Here is a 19,102-nt window from a genome sequence, read left to right on the forward strand (position 1 = left end):
CCCCAGAAACGAGACTGAACCCTCTACTGCATCTTTCAAAAAAGAAGTGAAAGCTCTTCTATATGTACCTTGTGAAGCGCTCTGATACCCGAAAGGGTCTTGTTTGCGCTATATAAAACCTTCAAAATAAATAAATGAATAAATCAATGGTAATGACAGCCTTGTAGACTAGACCACGGCTCTAGATCAAAAGGCCCCCTAATTGCCAGTGGCAGTTGGTGACACAAACATACTGTGATACGCTATTGCTGCATACATTAAAACACACACACATTTTACATTAAAACACAAAAACATTTTAAAATGAACATCCAAGAAACAAAAAATAAAATGTACGTACCTTATCTTGCAGCACGTCCTCCATGTTCTTCTGTCTTTGGCTCCAGGCTCCTCCGAGCAGGTGATATCACATAACCAACTACCTTAATCAATCCAGTCACTGCTCTCAAGCTGTGAAGCAGCATGAGTGAATCATCTGGATTGGCTGGAGCAGGCTGCCTCATCGCTCCGAAAGGCACTGGAGGCTTGTGCCTGATCTCCAACCCAACTGTCTAAGGCAGCTGAGTTGGAAAGTTTGCGCATGTCGGTTTGGCCGAAGCAAGGTAGCCTGTCAACCGACATGCAAAATTCATACTGACAAGGCCAGTGGTCATTGCTGTCAATCAGCAGCAATGACGCACTGGCCCACCCTGCCCTCAGTCCGGCAGAAAGCTAGTAAAATAAAATGGTAATAAAATCCTTTTATTAGCATTTTATTTTTCCAACTTTCTGGGCAGCAGTAGAGGGCGGGAGCACCTCCGTTCTCACTGAGGAACAGTCGCTGGTCTGGTCATTGCTTGTTATTACCTAATATCAAGGCTGCTGAGTCTTTATTCAATGTCAAGGTTCTTACACCACCACCCTGCATTTGCTGTGTTTATCTTATTCTTGCAAGTTCTTCCCATCCCTGCCTTCGACTTTTGTCACTGTTTTACTATATTTCGAGTCTTTCTTTCTTCTCCCTATTCTGCCTTTCTCTCGATTACTCTGGGTAGAATTGTGATGAAAAAACAAGCAGTGGAACGCTGGTGCCCACTAAGGGCAACTAGAGGCACACAAGAAGCACTACAGGAAACTCATCTAACATTTGATAAACTAATAATCCTGTCACTATATGATTGGATAGAAGAGGCACAGCACTTAGTGGCCAGGGCAGCCCACAGGGCAGTAGTTAGAACCCTTTGAACAAGCATTGGTAGAGTCGACATGTCTTCCTTGCCAGCAAAACAGACAATAGGCACATCTGGAATAATAATTCAAAGCAAGCTAACACATGAAGCAGGAAGTTTCTGTGCGGTGGCACTGTCCCCTTCTCAGTGGGTACTGGAGCACAATAGCCAACGTCCTTGTCCGCTGCACTGAGCACGAAATTTCCTTTGATTGGGAAACCTATATTTTGCATCTCTTCAGAAGAGGTAAAAGACATAAGGTAACATCCCGTTTTCTGGATCTGGGCATGGCAACTGCTAAGCGGCATATCACTAGGAGATGGAAGTCCCCTGCGCCAACTCACGCTTTAGCGTGGCGTCGCTCTTTACTGATATGGGCTAAACCGGAGAGCATTGCCCTGGACAGAGAAGATTTGCTGGGCCTCTGCAAAGGCCCACCCGCCAGCTGGGACGCAAAATTAGCGGACCTGCAGAGGAACAAGGACATGGATTCGGCCGGTTCATCCATAGAGGTGGAGTCAACCATTAAGGCGACATAAATTGGGGGCGCTCATCGATCCCTACAGAGTCAGGGTGAACCTTCATTAATGACTTCTTCCACATTCAGTCAGCGATTACACATTTGGCACACATGACATTTATCCGCTAAAGTGGGCGTTGCTTATGGGGGAGGTTTTGGTTGGGGTGGGGACCCGTGGCGGCATATCACTAACAGCTGACCCTATTTTTTTCTTTCTTTGTCCTCATTTTGTTGTATCCCATTCCCCCGGTTCAGCATCTGTTAAATAATAACCACGCACTGTATGCATACACATGTGATGTAAAGGGGTATTTACACTATTGTTGACGCCCATATATCACCATAATCCACAATTGTTGATCTCGCTTTCTGTAACTGAATCGCAATGTCCCACAGAATTGAATCACCCCTCACTCCTGGGGCCTTTCATTTTTTTTTTTTTTTAAGACCAATGGTCCCAAACTTTATTTAGTTTCACAGGTAACAAGGCAATTGGTCACACAATTTCATAAAAAAGAATAATTACTACAAACGTTACCCAGCTAGTAGCATGTGTTGACATGTCGGTCATACATAAGTGAAAATAAACAGTAGCCAGGGGAGATGCATTAGTCCGCAAACGGCAGTGTCAGGAAAAGTCTCGGGTTGTAGTGCTCGTAGCCCGCAGCACTGCAAAAGGACCAAGGTGGTCATGAAAGTCAACAACCATTGTCTTAGGCCGCTTTCCCTGGTCGGCACAGAAGCAGTCAAAGGCAGGATCACATCCCACACCGGTATATGGGCCGCTGGGTTACAGTCTCCTGATCTTGGCAGTGTCCAACCGGCATTGTGTGAAAAGTAAACGGGGAGGGGAAATCGGACATCATCAAGGGTACAGTAGAAACAATCTCACTGCCAACCAGGAGACACAACAGGGAATCAAAAGAAGGGGGGGAGGGAAAAACATTTCAACAACAGTCGGACTAGTATTTGCGTGTACAGTAATGTATCAGTGATCCTAGCTGTGTGTGCTATGCGGGCCGTGGGGGGGTGGGGGCGGCTGAGGATGTAGGGTCGCTGCGATCGCGGGGCGGGGGGGTGCGGGGGGGGAGGGGAAACGACAGGGGACTCCTCCTGTTGGGCAGGACCTCGGTGGCCGGGGGAGGGAAGGGGGGGAGGAGGGGGGGCTCGCTCCACAACCGGACGGCAGACAACAGGACCCTCACTGTGTCGTGTCGGGGCAGTCACTCCATACCGGCCTGGGTGCACGCCCTGTGGTACGCGGCCAGGGCAGCGTCCCAATCTTGGGCAATCGGGTACTTCCGGAGGCCCGCGGTCTCTTCCCTGTGTAGAGTTATACTCTCCGCGCAAGCCCAGTTGTCAAAAGAGCGACGCCAGTCAGCAGGGCGCGGGGGGGTGGCGCTCTTCCATCGTTTCGTGATGAGCCGCTTAGCCGTAATGAGTCCTAGGTCCCAGAAACGTGCCCTTAGCTTGGTCTGTTTGGTTCTCTTGTAGAGCCCCAATAGGCATGCTTCCCACGTCTTGGGGAGGGTATCGCCCGTGGCCGCCGTCAAAGTGTCAGCGACCGCCGACCAGTACAAGGTGAGGTGAGTGCAACTCCAGAGTGCGTGTAGGAAGTCCGAGTTCTGGAGGCCGCACCTGGGGCACGCCGACGATGTGAGTCCGAAGTAGCGATTCAGTTTGTCTGGGGACAAATACGCGCAGTGTATTATATAATATTGGATGACCTTAAATCGCGCGTTGCGAGGGATATTTCTGGCGCCTGCCAATACCGCAGCCCACTGTTTGTCCGACCAGACACTACCTCGGTCGGTCGTCCACTTCTCCCTCAGCCTTTGGGAGGAGAATTGAGTATGACTGTGCAGCGCTTGTGCTAACCAATGCACTATATGGGAACCATCGCCCATCACATGTAGGTACTGGATTAGCAAATGTGTGGACGGCTCGTGGGCCAAGTCACCCCATGCCTTCGTAAGCTCGCGGAGAAGCCTGGCGTGCGACAGAAATTGGCCCACTGGCAGGCCAGTGTCTGCGGCCAAGGTCTCGAAGGGCAACAGCTCTCCGTCACTATACAGGCCGCCCAGTTTGTCCAGGTCTGCCGCAGTCCAGCTGCGTAGCTCGGTTGAGGACAGCGCACCAGTACCCAAGGGGGTCCCCAGTAGAGGCAGGTTCGGGGCATAGGGTACCGTACTTTTGGTGAGTCTGAGGCTCCGCATATAGCACTGCCTCGCGACTGCCACATGGATCTGAATGGGGGGTCGGCCCCGCGTCAGGGGGTGGAAGAGTGTCAGCACCTGTACGGGGGACAGGGTAGTGTCGATCGTGGCCGTATCCATCAGGTTCTTACCACTCAGCCAGTAAGCAACCCATTGTAGCTGGGCCGCTAAGTAATATAGTTCCTGATTGGGAACTGCCAAGCCTCCAGAGTCCGAGGCCGCGTAGAGGGTCCTCAATGCTACCCGGGGGCGCCCTTTATTCCAGATGAGGCGCCTGGTGAGGGTTTCCAACCCCTTGAATATGCGTGCCGGTACATACACTGGTAGGTTAGCGTAAAAGTAGAGGAGCCGGGGGAGCACTATCATCTTGGATAGCGCCACTCGGGCCGGCACATTCAGTGGGAGGGAGTTCCAGAACGTGACCTGGGCCGATAGCGAGGATATGGCTCTCACGAGGTTGCCCTCCAGGAGATCCATAGGGTCCCGATATATGAGGATCCCTAGATACCTGAATACCGTCGGGTGCCATCGGAGCGTCTCTCCCATCATGCGCACAACACATTGCGGCATCGTGTCACTGAATGCATAAGCACACGATTTGGCCCAGTTAACGCGGAGCCCAGACATGTCCCCGAACGTTTGAAAGATGTCCGTGATTGCCGCGGGTATATGGGCGAGGTCCCTGATATACAACAATAAGTCGTCGGCATACAGAGACACCGAGTGGACGCCATCTGCCAGCGGGATACCCCAGGTGTCGCCGGAGGCACGGAGCAGTTCTGCCAAAGGCTCCATCACGAGGGCGAATAATAGAGGGGAGAGGGGACAGCCCTGCCTGGTGCCCCTCCCCCTGGGGCCTTTCATGGTGTTCCTCTGTATATGCCTGGCTGATGAAGGGTGTTACCCAGAAACTGGTCTCAGGATGCTTGTTGCCGGTTCAGGGAAGACCTGGCTTGGCAGTTCGGGCTGGACTGTTCCCATGAGGCACAGGATCAAGACTGATTTGCATATAGCTGAGTCTGAACTGAGGTGGCAAAGTGAGCTAAAGAACAATGATTGATTCAACCCAGATCTGTGACTGGGGGTGAGGGTCTGAAAAGTTTTAGCGCTCCGTCCATCACCTCCTTGTGTTTGCTTTGTTCCTCTGTATATGTCACTGTTTTTCTTTGCTTTCTTATGTGAAAAACCAATAAACAGATTTACAAATAAAAATTGAAGCAGGAGGTTTCTGTGGCCACTTTAGTCACACCATGTTGTTAGTTTGTCAATGTAAACATCTGTGATATACTGTGGCTCTGGTTCTACAGGATGGAACTCATTAGTGTGACCCCAAGAAGCTAAAGCTACCAGTTGTTAACAATTGATTCGTTGGAGGTGTATAGTATAAAGCAGGCTGCTGGTTAATATTTATTAATTATGTGCTCTTGTTAGGGATTTATTTTTTGTGAAATATTGTGGCCTCTGCATGATTAACCAAATCCTATGAATAAGGTTTGTGTGTTTAAAATGTACTGTGACGGCTGTCCCTATCATTATAGATAACATAACATAATGTGTCTTTTGCAAAGTGCACATTCACCCAAGGGTATCTTGGTGCTGAATAACAGATGTTTATTGTTACCCAACTCAATGGTACTCATTTTGGATGGTGATGTTGATGAAGGACGTGTTTCTGCAACACCAAACAAACCATTCATCAGTCATTGCTGAATAACGTCAGGGGCTCTGCTTTTAATGGACAGTATCAGCACATCTCAGCAAGCTAGCAGCACTCTTTGGTCAAGCTGCTGTGTTGTAGTAGACCTCATCAACACTTTGCTAGATACAGTACTGTCAATTCTCTGAATTGTTGATATTCTCCCAATAGACTGTACAAGCCCTTCTCTTCAGGACTGATATACTTGTAATGGACTGTAACAGCACTACTTAACAGAGCGCCTACAAACGTAATGGACAGCGTCAGGCTTTCTCAGCAGTGCCACCTATAGAGTACCAGCATTCTTCAGCAGAGCAATCAAGCATCTAGAGCATTTTCTGAACCTTCACCTGAAAGAATGCATAACTCCAGTCCTGTCCAAGAAGCCTCTCAAGTAAAAAAAGACCACCATTTCTACAACTTAAAATAAAAAATAGGGCACGTGCTCCAACCTGCACCAATGATCACCATGCCACATTACTATAAGAAATCTTTGGGAGGCACTGACCTCGTTTCCAGCCAAGATTCATACATTTCAGCAGGATACACACTTCAGAAGACTGTAGAAACCATGGCTATTTCTAAGATACAATCATGGAATACAACCTACATATGAGTAACAGCCCAATCAGCACACTACTTTCGTTATTCAGGTTAGTTATGAAGAGCTGGTCCATGACTACCCTGCATATTCCATAATATTGTCAGATCGTATATAACTCTTCTGGCCACAGTAATACTAAAACGATAACACTCAGAGGTTGGTAAAATGTCGTAGTTCACACAGGCTGCGTAACAACTCCCTTATACTGCTTAATACTCTTACCCTCACCTAAAACAAATCTGCTACGGGTTGGGTCCATTACCCGGTACTGTCCGAGCCCACAAATTATATTTGGAAAACGAACGGGCCCCTGAAAATAGGATACACAACCCTGACAGGGAAAATACTTATTTGGAAAACAGGGACACCGGGTACAGTGTGTTTTACTTTAGATTGGCATGTTAACTCTAGACAAACGGAAAATATATATAATCAAGATACAAATGCTAATACATAAGAGATTTAAATATTTTATTATTTTTTCATTGGTGTTATTTTATCTTTTTTTGCATAGAACATATTTTTTATAAATAATGTGTACAAAATTAGATTTACAATCTTAATATTATAGTTTGAACCACATGTATGCTCTTCCTATATGCAATAAATACAATTTTAATTGATATCATGACTTTTATCTTTCAGATAACACAATTGTCTCAATTTCAATTCATTTGCATACACATCAATTTAGATTTTTTTTTCAGTTTACTCTAAATGTACAGAGACTGGTAACTTGTTGAAAAACCAAAGCGTTTCGGCTAGGCCTTCATCAGGACTCCGTCACAGTGGTTACTCGTAGGTGTCAAATTGGCACTGATCTCGGGCACTTTTACGCAATAGAATTTTTCTATCTTCAGTTTACAATACCTTCTCTTAAAATCTTCTTTTCAGACCTCTAGATTTATTGCAATTCAATTTAGCGAAAATCCTGGTTAGAGAGATATGGGGTGAACCTTGTGACCTCTCCACACTTACTTTATCTCATCTTGTGGTGAGATCCCTCCATATCGGTTTGTGCCGGGTTGCATCAACTGTAGATTGTCCTTTGGCGTTGGGTGAGATTGATCGATGAAGCAATCTATTTATCAGGGATCAAGTTTAACTTTCTTTTTAAATTTCCAACATGCGCAAGTGTTGTAGAAACTAGCAGCCATGCTCCATCTTGTCCCAATGCCAGCCCACAAATCAGTCATCACTAACTGAACAGGCATGCAATAACTGAAGGTCTGCACATACTGCTGACCAAGCAGAGGACTCTAATCTATTCCACTACTGCTGCTCCCAACTAACTACATTATACGATTTCTACCTTAAATCCAGTGCTTAATTTGTAAACAAATAAGTGCTGCGGCTCTCGTCAGGAGGCCACTGCAGCTTGCACCACACGTTGCCCCTGTGAGCTGGCAATCACAGTACAAACACAGCTACTAACCATCATACACAGCTGTTGTGCTCATACCTAAATGAGCCAGACAGCGCCACCATGTGGCAGATTGTTATGAGCTCAGATGCTGGCAATTAGATGCCAGAATGAAAACCACCGGCTCAAATTAAGATCTGCTTATATCTTAAAATGGCAATCAGAAATGGGTGATAGGAACAGCGTCACTCCAGGCAGGTCTTCCCACCATTTCTCTCTCAATTGTTCCCTGCTCAGGACCATGAATGTTTAAACAACATATTTCGGATTAGACAACCAAGTTCAGTGTCCAGCTAAGTGAACTGTGATTATAAGAAATACATTAAAGGAATCTAACTGAAAACCATAGACTACATATCACCCTCTCATATCTCTTCAATCATTACACGAATAAATGCTTCATCCTAGAACACAATAAATGCACCTTGGTGGTTATCATGCACGACATGGAAACACTTCCCGCAAGAGAAAAAAAATAATACTCTTCCAACCATATGCCCTATATGACCTAGCATTTTGCCCAGGTAGGGAAGACCTTTCTGACAGTCACCAGTAGGCAGTTATAGTTAGGACCATGTTTCCATGAGAAAAGTGTTTTTTGACTTGCCTATATCTTTGGCACCGTTTGACAAATCTTCATGAAATGTTCCCCCCAAAATGTGTCATGTTGGGCATTCTGGTGCATGGAAAGTTTTGGGTGATCCATCAAGTGGGGGCGAGAAAAAAAGGGGAGGGGTAAAAAAAAGTGTGTTTCCCATGTTAATTTCCAATAGACTCTTTAGACATGCTTGCAGCCTGAACCGCTGAAAAGAATTACACCAGAATTGCATAGAATTTGGTCCTCAGATTGTGCTTTTTGTTACTGGGTGTAAACTTGTTCAGCAGTTTGCAAAATTCAAATTTGTATTTCTAAGATCGCTAAGTCTTCCAAAATAATTACAAGCTTGTATAGAGATCTGATTGGCTGCTAACACTTAAACCCAGAAGTGTTGGCAGCCATCTTGGGTCTTGGTTTCAGCCGAATCCCACAAAAATAGTGAAAAAAAGAAAAGGGGGCAGGGTAGAACTACCCTGACCCCCAAGCTGTGGTATTGGTTCCCAAAGAGACTACGGCAGGGCACAAAAGCACTTTGTTTTTAAATTCACATAGATTTTTGAGATATATTCACAAATATCACTGTGATTTGAAAAAAAAACAAGCCCTATCTTCCGCACTTGTTTTTCTAGAAGTTTCTGTGAGGGCCAGGTCCAGAGGCATTACGATCTTCATACCAAAATAGAGGGGTGCATACGAGGCCCCCCTCAAAGGGCTGCTTTATCACCCCCTTCCTGGGGCTTATTGTTAATATGAAGTGGAGGCCCGTGTGGACTCCCATCCCCGCGACCTGGCGACCACAACCTCCCTGGGGCTGTAATTAAAAAAATATATGGGGGGCTGCACGGACCTTCCCCCGATCCCTGAAGACCACCACCTCCCTGGGGCTCTTTATTTTTTTAGAAGGAAGGGGGTGCGGTCCCCCTCCTGGGGCCAAACTTGGCTCAAGGACCACCAGCTCCCGGGGCGGATCGAGCACTAGAAAGGAAGGGGTCCGCGCAGCCCCCCTCCTGAAGCAATAGATAGCCCTGGTCACCGTCACTTCCAGGGTTGACTCCTGCTATGTCTCAGGGTGCCCACTCACCGGGACAAAGCTATTTGCAATTGTTTGGTGGGAGCGGACGGCTCCCACCATGCAAAAGCAAACACTCCAGTTGCAGCACACAGGAGCTTTCAAAGTGCTTTGACCCACTGCAGACATGCGGAAAGGGAAATAGATGAAACCATTGCTTCTTTATGCAGGGAGCTGAATTTCCAGAAACTCCGTGTGTGCAGTAGCAATGCCGGCTCCCGTAGGAGGCAGAAAGCCAGCAGGGACGGCGGGGGCCTTGAGGCTCACCCCACCTTCACTAACCAGCACACTGGGTGCTCTGGCTGGGTCTAGAGCACCCAGAGGCACCTTATTCAATTAAGGCCGGGCCCTGGAAGATGGGGTTCTCAGGGTCAAAATCAGTCCAGGGAGGAGGGCCCTGTGCCCCCCATTGTATTTTGACTGGGCTCTGAGGATGGGTCCCTAGGGCCAAAATAGTACCAGGGAGGGAGGCCATGTGGACCCTTCCCGCATTACATTTTGGCTGTGCCACTGGTGATGGAGATTTTGGGCATGGGGAGGGGGGGCATGCAGCCTCCCTCCCCATTGAATGTATATATATATATATATATATTTATTAAGGCAGAGCCCTGGGGGAAATCTCCCTTGGGAGGGAGGCCATGCGACTCACCTTCTCTATTCAATTATGGCCAGGCCCAGGGGGATAGGCGTCCTAGGCTGAAATCATCCCAATCAGGGTGTCCACACAGCCACCCTCTCCCATTAAGTCCTGATCAGGCCCCAGGGAATGGGGTCCCCGGGATCGTTCTAGACCTGATGCTCAGTTCACAAAATTGAAACCTCAACAGTAAGCACTTGCACATATAAACATAGCAGATGCCCTGTTAAAGCATCACTTCTGTAAACGACATATGATCCTAACACCTGTGCTTGGTGAAGGCAAATCAAGGGTGTTTTCTCTGCAATTCCATATTGAAAAACGATCTGAAATTCTTCGTGGAGGTGAGCTCATCGTTGATCTATTGGAGCACAATCTGTATGTGACTGTGATGAGCGGGTTCTTTCTTGTCCTGCCCTGATGAGAGCAGAGTCAAAGGTTCTTCCTTTAAATGACTACAAAAATGGAAATATACGAATCACGTTGAAGCTTCACCCATTTGGCCCCCGATTTTTGCGAGAATTTCTTGATGTGTATGAATATGAGAACAGCACCACCAAGAAACACTTACTTCGTAAAGTTAAGAGGAAAGATACGTTTTAGGGGGAGATTTACCCCTTTGTATGGTAATTGTCTTCTCTATATGAGGATTTGTTTTATCACATATGTCTGAATAAAGCTGCACCAGGAACAATCACATTGTCTAAACTCACACAAGGTCACCGATGACAGTGCTCCATTACGCAGCAGTAGGGCAGAATACATACTGGACATGTAGCCTGGGGGGTAGCACTTAGTAATTAACGAGTAGAAAGTACTCACTTGGGTAGATATTTTGTGTGAAACTATGGACTCCTATTATTTTAAGTAAGGCAGACTTACTGATGTTGTCAAAGGGTCAAAACATCAAAATATAAATAGTTAGCTGATTGGCTTTATTAAGGAGTCAGCATATCAACAAATATAAAGCAGACATAGTGTATTTGTCAAAAAATTACCAATAACTCTATTGAAATGTATGCTTCATCAATTCACACAGTGTGGTGTTTAATAAAAATGATTGTCATAAAAAATGTTTTATTTAAAAAATCAGCATGTGCTTGAGTCTTTCTTTGAAAATTAGCCCATCAAATGATGCAGACATAAAAACAACCACAAGAAGGCCCTGCACTCCAGTAAGGGAAAATAGAGCTCCAGCTAAGAGTTCTTTAAAAAATAGGGTACGCTCTTCTGGGCCATGCATTTCATGACCTAGGAAACGTAACCTTTTTTTTTATGTTGCTAGGGTGCTTCATGCAGCCCCCTCCCCGCCCACAATATTAAGGAAGTTCTTGGCGGTTCCCCTGCCCCTTGTAGGGGCAATACCAGACTCACAAAATTGTTAAAAGCCCTCGCAGGGGTTCTTCTTGCTTGGAGCAAACAAGCATAAATCAGTGTCTCCTGCTGCTCATTAAATATTCATTAATACTGTTTTTTCATTGATTTTCTTAAGCATCCTGGAGCCCACCCGGAACAACAAACAAACGTTTAATTTTGTTCGGGGCGGCAGGGTAGCCCCGGGGCTCCCCCAGGCCAGGCAGCTTCCTGCAAGATGCGGGAGCCAGCTATCTTTTCTGGGGTTTTTTAAAGTGTTTGATCTGTGGTACTCCCCTGCCAACCCAGGGCACCCCACAGCAATTGTATGAAGATGGCTGCAGGGGATGCCCATGGCTTCTGTTACCCCGCTGGCTCCGTGCCAGCGCAGGATCCGGCAAAGCTTTATTTTTTCATTTTTTTCAAATAGTCGATTGTCCTGGTACCCACCCGGGGCACCTCAAAACACTTTTTAGGCTGCAGGGGATGGTCCAATGCCACCGCAGCCCAACGGGCTCTCCTGCCTGCACTCATTCTGTGTGCGGTGGGAGCTTGCATTGCCCTCTGTGGGCGGGAGCAGCTTTTTTCATTTTTCTGCTGCTGGGCGGGAGAAATTCTATGCTTCCCTGCCTACCAGAGACAGGGAGACACTTGTGTGCTCCGACTCAGCAGGAGCAGCTTTATGCTCCTCCCGGGGGGCAGCACACACCAGTTCCTTACCTGCCAAACTGCGGTGTCCCAGTGGATGGGGTTCCCAGAACATTGTGAGCGAGGCTGCCCTGGGGATGGGGTTCACTCTGCAGTAAAGTTTTAATGTCCACATGGGATGGAGTCCCTGGGACATCAAGGATTCTTGGCAAGGGGGGGCTACAAACCACTTCTTCACTTAAATGTACATGGCCCCTCTGGAGAAACTGGTCAGTCCGTTCGGCGTATCAATCATCAATTACGCCGACGACACCAAGCTGGTGGTAACCCTCTCACACCCCATCACTCCCCCTCTGACCTTCACAGTTGTCTCACCGAAGTCCACCGATGGATGAACCTCTCCTCACTAAAGTTAAACGGCTCAAAGACCGAGATACTGATGCTTGGCCACAGACTACCCTCCCTTCCGCCTCACCTCTGGCCCAACTGTTTGGGTGACCCCCCTGATCCCAAGGAAGAGGTCAAAAGCCTGGGCGTATGGATCGAAAAAGACCTGAGCTTCAGAACACAGGCAAAAAAGACGGCAGGAACATGCTTCGGACTACTCAGAGCCTGTAGAAAGATCCTCCCTTTACTCCCTGTGAACTCCAAGAAACTCCTGATTCAGGGCCTCATCCTGGCGAGACTGGACTACTGCAACGCAATCTACCTGGGAGCCCCCGAAGCTACCCTCAACACCTTGCAGAAAGTCCAAAACGCCGCAGCTCGCCTACTTACTGCCACACCCGCAAGATCCTCAGCTAAGCCAGCTCTCAAGTCTCTCCACTGGCTCCCAGTCAGAGAAAGGGTCGCCTTCAAGGCTCTATGTCTTGCCCACAAAACCCTCAACAACAACGGCCCCCCCCTCCTTAAGGATTTCATCATCCTCTACAAGGCGGAAAGGGCCCTTCGGTCCAGCGGAGAAAATCTCATCACAGTCCCCAGAGTTAAAAAAGCCAGGACCGGTGGCCGCCGCTTCTCGGTCCACACGGCCAAATACTGGAACAACCTCCCACGAAGACTGAGGACAGAACCCAATCTCCTTCAGTTTAGGAAATCACTAAAAACCCTCCTTTTTCCTCATCCATAACTCCCTCCTCTGCGGAAACCACAGGAGATTCAGGTTTAGCGCTGGGATGCTTTAGGGTTACTACGCGCTCTACAAAACCTTTAAATAAATAAATAAATAATGTACATATTGATCACGGAGGACAGGGCCATCAGCTTGTGCAGGGGGGCGTATGCTCCCTCCCCTTTAATGTACATATCAGCCCAGGGACTGGGGACCAAGGGGCCTCAATGAGGCTTGGGAAGGGGTACCGCTCAACCCGTTCTCCATAATAAATAAATCTACCCCAGTGATGGGGTTCCCTGGGCCGTTGTAAAGGCTGAATGCCACCCTCCCATTGTTTTTTATTGTTTTTTGACCCGGGTTGGTCCTTCTAAGCCCCCCCAAAAGTATTCCTACCCTGCCCCTTATATCTTTTTTAAACTTATTTCAAGGACATGGGACTCAATATCCAAGTCCTAAAATGGCTGCTAACACTTCTTTTTTGATGTGGTGGCAGCTGATTATATCTTATCTCCAGATCGTTCATCTCTGCAGATCCTCCACAGCATGAAATATATATATTTTGTAACTTAATTTCTTGAAAACGATTTAACAGAATTACACAAAGTCACGAAAAGCATGCGTTCTGGACCAAGATCTTGCTTTCTGCCAAAAGCTGTTTTGGCTGTAGCTGTGCCTAATTTTCCTATGGAAAAATGAATGGGGAAAATGCAGACTGGGACTCCTCCTTTTTCTTAGCCCCTGCTTGAAGGATCATCCTGAAACTTTTGCGGAAGGAGCTGAGGTATATGAAACTTTAAAAAAAAGTTTTTGGAAGATTCATCAAATGGTGCCAAAGTTATAAGCAAACCAAAAAATAATTTCATATGGACACATGGTCCTAACCATAACTACCTATTGGCGTCTGCCATAGACAGACACACACAAAAAGAAGCAGAGAACTCTAGATAGTGTCCAGCTTTAGGTACAGAGCAGCTCCCATGTAGAGCACCCTACAACACCAACGTCAATCTGAATCTGCTCACCTCAAATGTCTGTTTTACTAGCAAAGTTTTTAACCGCATCGCTGCGGCGGTTATTTTTCCGCTGTGCAGCTTTTTTCAAAAAGCCGCGTTAGATGACGAGCTCAGCTCGTCATCCGCACACGACCACCGTGGCTGATGACGAGCTGAGCTCGTCATCAGCAGTGAAGGGGTTAAGCATAGGATTAGCACAGTGCCATTCACGCCCAGCTAGGAAGTATTTTACCATTTTTATAGCAAAGTCTTTAAGTGTAGGATTAAGTAGTGTCAGCCATGCTGAACTGTAAAATGAGGAACGCTTTTTACCACTCCAGGTACAGTATCAAAGCTCTAGATTGGTAAAATACAATCCAAGCTAACATTGAATGAATAAAAGCAACCCCTGACACGTGTTTCACTGTCATTATAGTCTTTTGCATGATTTATGCTGCACTCTAAGCCTGAAAGGGTATTGTTTTGCTATATATGTATATATACGTAAATATATATATATATATATATATATATATATATATATATATATATATATATATATATATATATATATATACATACATACATACATATATATATATATATATATATATATATATATATATATATGTGTGTGTGTGTGTGTGTGTGTGTGTGTGTGTGTGTGGGTGTGTGTGTGTATATATTTTAAGCATGGGTGGAAAATCCGTTCCGCTCGCGGATTTTGCAGATTTTCGGTAAATTCGCAATCCGCGAGATTCGCGAATTTCCCGCAGCGGAACGGATTGGGTCAAAAGTTCAAGCTGACTTTTGTAACTCTTTTAGAATGGCGCCGGCAGGCTGTCAGAGCCATTCTACAATAGTTACAAAAGTCAGCTTCAACAGGAAGCTCTAATAGATAAAGTAAAGCAGGTGCTGCTCAAATTCAGTTACACAATCATTAATCACCCCAAACTTTACTTTATCTATTAGTGCTTCCTGTTGAAGCTATTTGTAGCTATTTTAGAATGGCGCTAGCAGCTTGCCGGCGCCATTCTAAGTGGGGCTGAGGGCAGAAGGGCACAAAAGTGGGACAGAGGGCAGAAGGGGACAAAAAATGAGTGGGGCAGAGGGCAGAAGGGCACAGAAACGAGTGGTACAGAGGGCAGATGGGCATAAAAAACGACAGTGTGGCAGTGATTAACCAGGCAAAAAAAAAAAACGCGAACACGCAAAGCTCCCCGCAAACACGCGCGAACACGCAAAGCGCCCCGCGAACACCTGCGAACACGCAAAAATAAAAAAATCCGCAAATTTGCACAAATTCGTGAATTTTGCAGATTGCGAATTCGCAAATCCGCAAATTCACAGATTGCGAATTCGCAAAATTCACCCATGCCTAATATATTTCTAAGCTACCTCTAGCAGCCAGCCCTTCTCAATTCTTTCTCCGCTATATTATACTTTACCACCACTCATGAATTTTCTCCAAGAGGATGTCCCTCCAATTCCATTCCTTGAAATAACACTATGCTTAATACTTCAAAAGACAAAAATAAAATTCTTTGCAGATAACCAATTAATTTCTTCCACCGGAATGCAACTTACAACTGAGCCTTACTAACACAACCCACATCACCCTAGAGAAAAACAACACAAAAGGTAAATGTAGTACTTTTTAGCTGTTGCTGTCCCCCTTGCACTTGTGAGCTATAAAGAGTGCTTAGCACCACACACAATCTTTTCACCATGGTGTAGAAGTGTGTGCTTGCTGTCTAGCAAAGTATGTGTACTGAATCATACCCAACCAGTGCAAAATCCTGTGCCTAGACAAATACATTCTGAAACCTTTCACACATTGTATGTGGGCTGTGCGGTTCACTGCTATGCAGTTCAGCGCACATGCAGAGTGTGTACTTTTTGTAGAAATGAAAATATTTCTCTGTCTATGGTTGTAGACCAGGTGGGTTCTTGTGCAGATCTTCCCAGCTAACGGCTACGTAACGCCCCTTTGACACAAACTGGAGCAGAGCATTGCAAAGCACTATTTCCCCTAAGAAAAGAGCACTTTTTCAGCACAAAGCACATTTGGTGCAAAGTCTTCGCAAATCTGGCCCAAACTGCTTTGCAAAAAAAATGCAAAAAATCAATATAACACCGACAATCATTTAAAATGGATGGCTTGAGTTAGAAATTGGCACGTCTATCGATTTTCACAGATTTTTGCTAGAGTATGATAGTCTCACCAGCAACGATAAACCAATCCATGTAGAGCAAAAGGTTGATGTAGCACATCACCGCCACAGCCGCATAGGCCCTCCGCTCTGAGACCGCCCCTTGCACCGGGGCGGGGGGGTCCTTCGTTCCTGGGCTTGAGACCGTGGACCCATAGAAGGGAGCGCCAATGCGCGAGAGTCGTAGGCTGGTGACCTCACCGGGTGTCTCTTCTGGCCCACCAGTCTCCATGGCCTCCTACCCTGGTCGCCGCTCCCTGGCATTCTGAGCACTTTTCCTCACAAGCACAACAAGAAACAAAGCTGTCTTTGAGAGAGAAACTTTGAGGAAGTTGTGGTCAGCTCCTTTCTCTGAACCGCTTCATATCTCATTCAGCAATGTTATGCAAGGTTTGGAAACCTACCAGTTTCTTCTAGTTCCCCCTCCCCATGATGTCCTGTTTCACTTATTATCTTATTATACAGATCTGCACTGTGGACAGCATGTGACCCGGTGACAGCCTTCAAAGGGTTTCACTTTGAGTTTAGGCAACTAATGTCAGGTATTATTTCAAAAGAAACTGATAAAATGAAATATTTGAAGAAAAGATTCCTTGCCACAAGCACTTCTAACGTGTGAATTGGTGCACAGGTGTCTGTATCACTTCACTGGACAGCAATAGCACCTGGCATTGGCATTTTAGGAAGATAGAACCTGACAAAGATTCATAAGAAGATATTTCTGAATGTATGACGTTACAACGCATACATTTACAACGCATGCCTTCACAACGCAGTTTTTACATCGCAACATCCTTTACAACGCACTCCATTACATCGCATGACACTACATCGCATTTTTAGAAACTACCTTTACAGTGCATTCCATTACATCACATACTACCTTTACAACGCATACCAATACAACACATACCATTACATTGCATTTAAGGTTAGTATTGGATAGTGTAGGGGTAAACATTATTATTCTAACTTTAGGGGGTGCAACAGTAAGGTAAGTGTTGGATAGTGTAGGGGTAAAAATGACTATTCTAACTCCAGGGGGTGCAACAGTAGGGTAGGTTTTGGATAGTGTAGGGGTACTATGCGTTGTAATGGTATGCGTTGTAATGGTATGCGTTGTAATGCCTCTGTTGTAGTGACATGCGATGTAGTGTCATGCAATGTAGTGTCATGCGTTGTAATGCCTGCGTTGTAGTGACATGCGTTGTAATGGATGTTGCGATGTAATGACTGCATTGTAAGTGTGGTGCGATGTAATGGTTGCGTTGTAAAGGATGTTTCCCGATATTTCTGTTATATCCTGTGTCTCCTAGTCCTTGCTGCTCAGCCTGTGTGAGTGTGATGTAACTGATGTTCATGAGTGCATGGTTTGGATGAGTGGTCAGTTGGAATGAGTGTGGCTGAGCAGCAGGATGCTGTTCCCGGTGGGCCTTTACCATCTTACCTCTAACTGAATAAACCTACATAATCTGTACTACTGGCTACTGACTGATTACTACAAAGACCTTTCTTGGTTTACAAAAATGTCCACATAGCAAGGTCCAACAAAAGCTGAGTGAAAGCAGCAGTGTCAAGTCACAAATTGGATCCAGCTCCCAGTAAATATGGTCAGTCATGCTGATAACTGGAGTATTGGACACTGAATGAATCTTTGAATGTTTTTTAGGGTTTAACATCTTCTTGGAGTCTTTCATACATTTTTACTTGTGTTTAAGACCCCGTCAATAATACATGTGAATTCCAAATGCAACATGTGAGCACCATAGGGTGCAGGTATATATATATATATATATATTCAAAACACAGTTTTGCCTGGTAAAAGAGAGCCCACGATGGTATTCAAATTCAGCCAGTTTTAATGGGGAAAGGCACCGCAGAAACAACAAACAGGTGCCACGCTGGAATGTCAAGTCTTTTTCCGACGCGTTTCGTGCTAAACAGCACTTGTAAATGTAAATGTATTGCGATTTATATAGCGCACGTATCACCCGAAGGCATCAAGGCGCTTGCCTTGGGAACCCGTCCTGGTATTCCCCTGTGAGATAACCCCAGTAGGGTATCCACAAGGTGAAAGCCAGGCATCCCGCCGCGGTGGGCCGTAGTGGAGATTAAGCAAGCTATTGCCCAGATTCGCAGAGTGTGAACCCGTGAGTCGAGTAAGCACCGGAACGAGAATTATCGAGTCTGTGGAATTTTTGAGCCCAAGACCCGCCGAGGCGGGGAATTGAACCCTGGTCCAGGACCGATCTCAGCTTCCGGGTCTGCCGCCTCTAACCCCTGAGCCACACTTCTCCACACTTCTTCTTGGGATACAGGCTTCGCACTGACTGACTGCCACGGCGTTTTTTCTCTCGGCACCCGATAAATCCATTTCACCACGCCCAGGTGGGCGTAGCCACCCGAGTGGCTTGCTGGTTGTTGTAGTGCCTAAGCGTGTTCCTACAGTGGGCTGCCGTTTAGGAAAGTCATTGTGCATATATATATATATATATATATATATATGTAAAATAGGTGTTTGTCATCTCTATGTTGAAGGTCCATCATCCATACAATCAGAACCTTCTCCGTGTGTTCTCCTCCAAAACCGCTAACTGCTTATTTGTTGGGTGACTGTTGTTGTGCTCAATATTCCGAGCACATTCTGATGCTTCTGTTGCTTCCTCAAATAAGTGCATTGATGGTGGATGAAGAAAAGTCAGGAACATGGTGTCATGCTCAGTTGTGACAGTAGATTACACAAGAGGACTTAGGAACAACTAAGGCAGTAAGACCGAGTTGTTTTCGGGACCCCTTTCTCTAGCCTTTATT

At 46.1% G+C, this 19,102-nt stretch overlaps 1 protein-coding gene across 3 annotated transcripts in view; it reads right to left on the reverse strand.

Moving 5' to 3' along the window:
- The window catches only part of LOC147729731 (protein spinster homolog 3-like), a 485,480-nt gene extending 468,918 nt beyond the window's left edge, over positions 1-16,562 (reverse strand). For 2 of the 3 annotated variants that reach the window (XM_086954615.1, XM_086954614.1), the window contains exon 1: positions 16,304-16,555. In XM_086954615.1, coding sequence (XP_086810741.1) covers positions 16,304-16,523 — 220 coding nt within the window. In that variant the 5' untranslated portion in view covers positions 16,524-16,555. Of the gene's footprint in view, positions 1-16,303 lie in introns of all 3 variants that reach the window. The other variant, XM_086954613.1, reaches the window with a different exon arrangement.
- Positions 16,563-19,102: the final 2,540 nt, after the last annotated feature.

Source organism: Lissotriton vulgaris, chromosome 2_1 (assembly GCF_964263255.1).
Source record: "Lissotriton vulgaris chromosome 2_1, aLisVul1.2, whole genome shotgun sequence".
Taxonomy (NCBI): Eukaryota; Metazoa; Chordata; class Amphibia; order Caudata; family Salamandridae; genus Lissotriton; species Lissotriton vulgaris.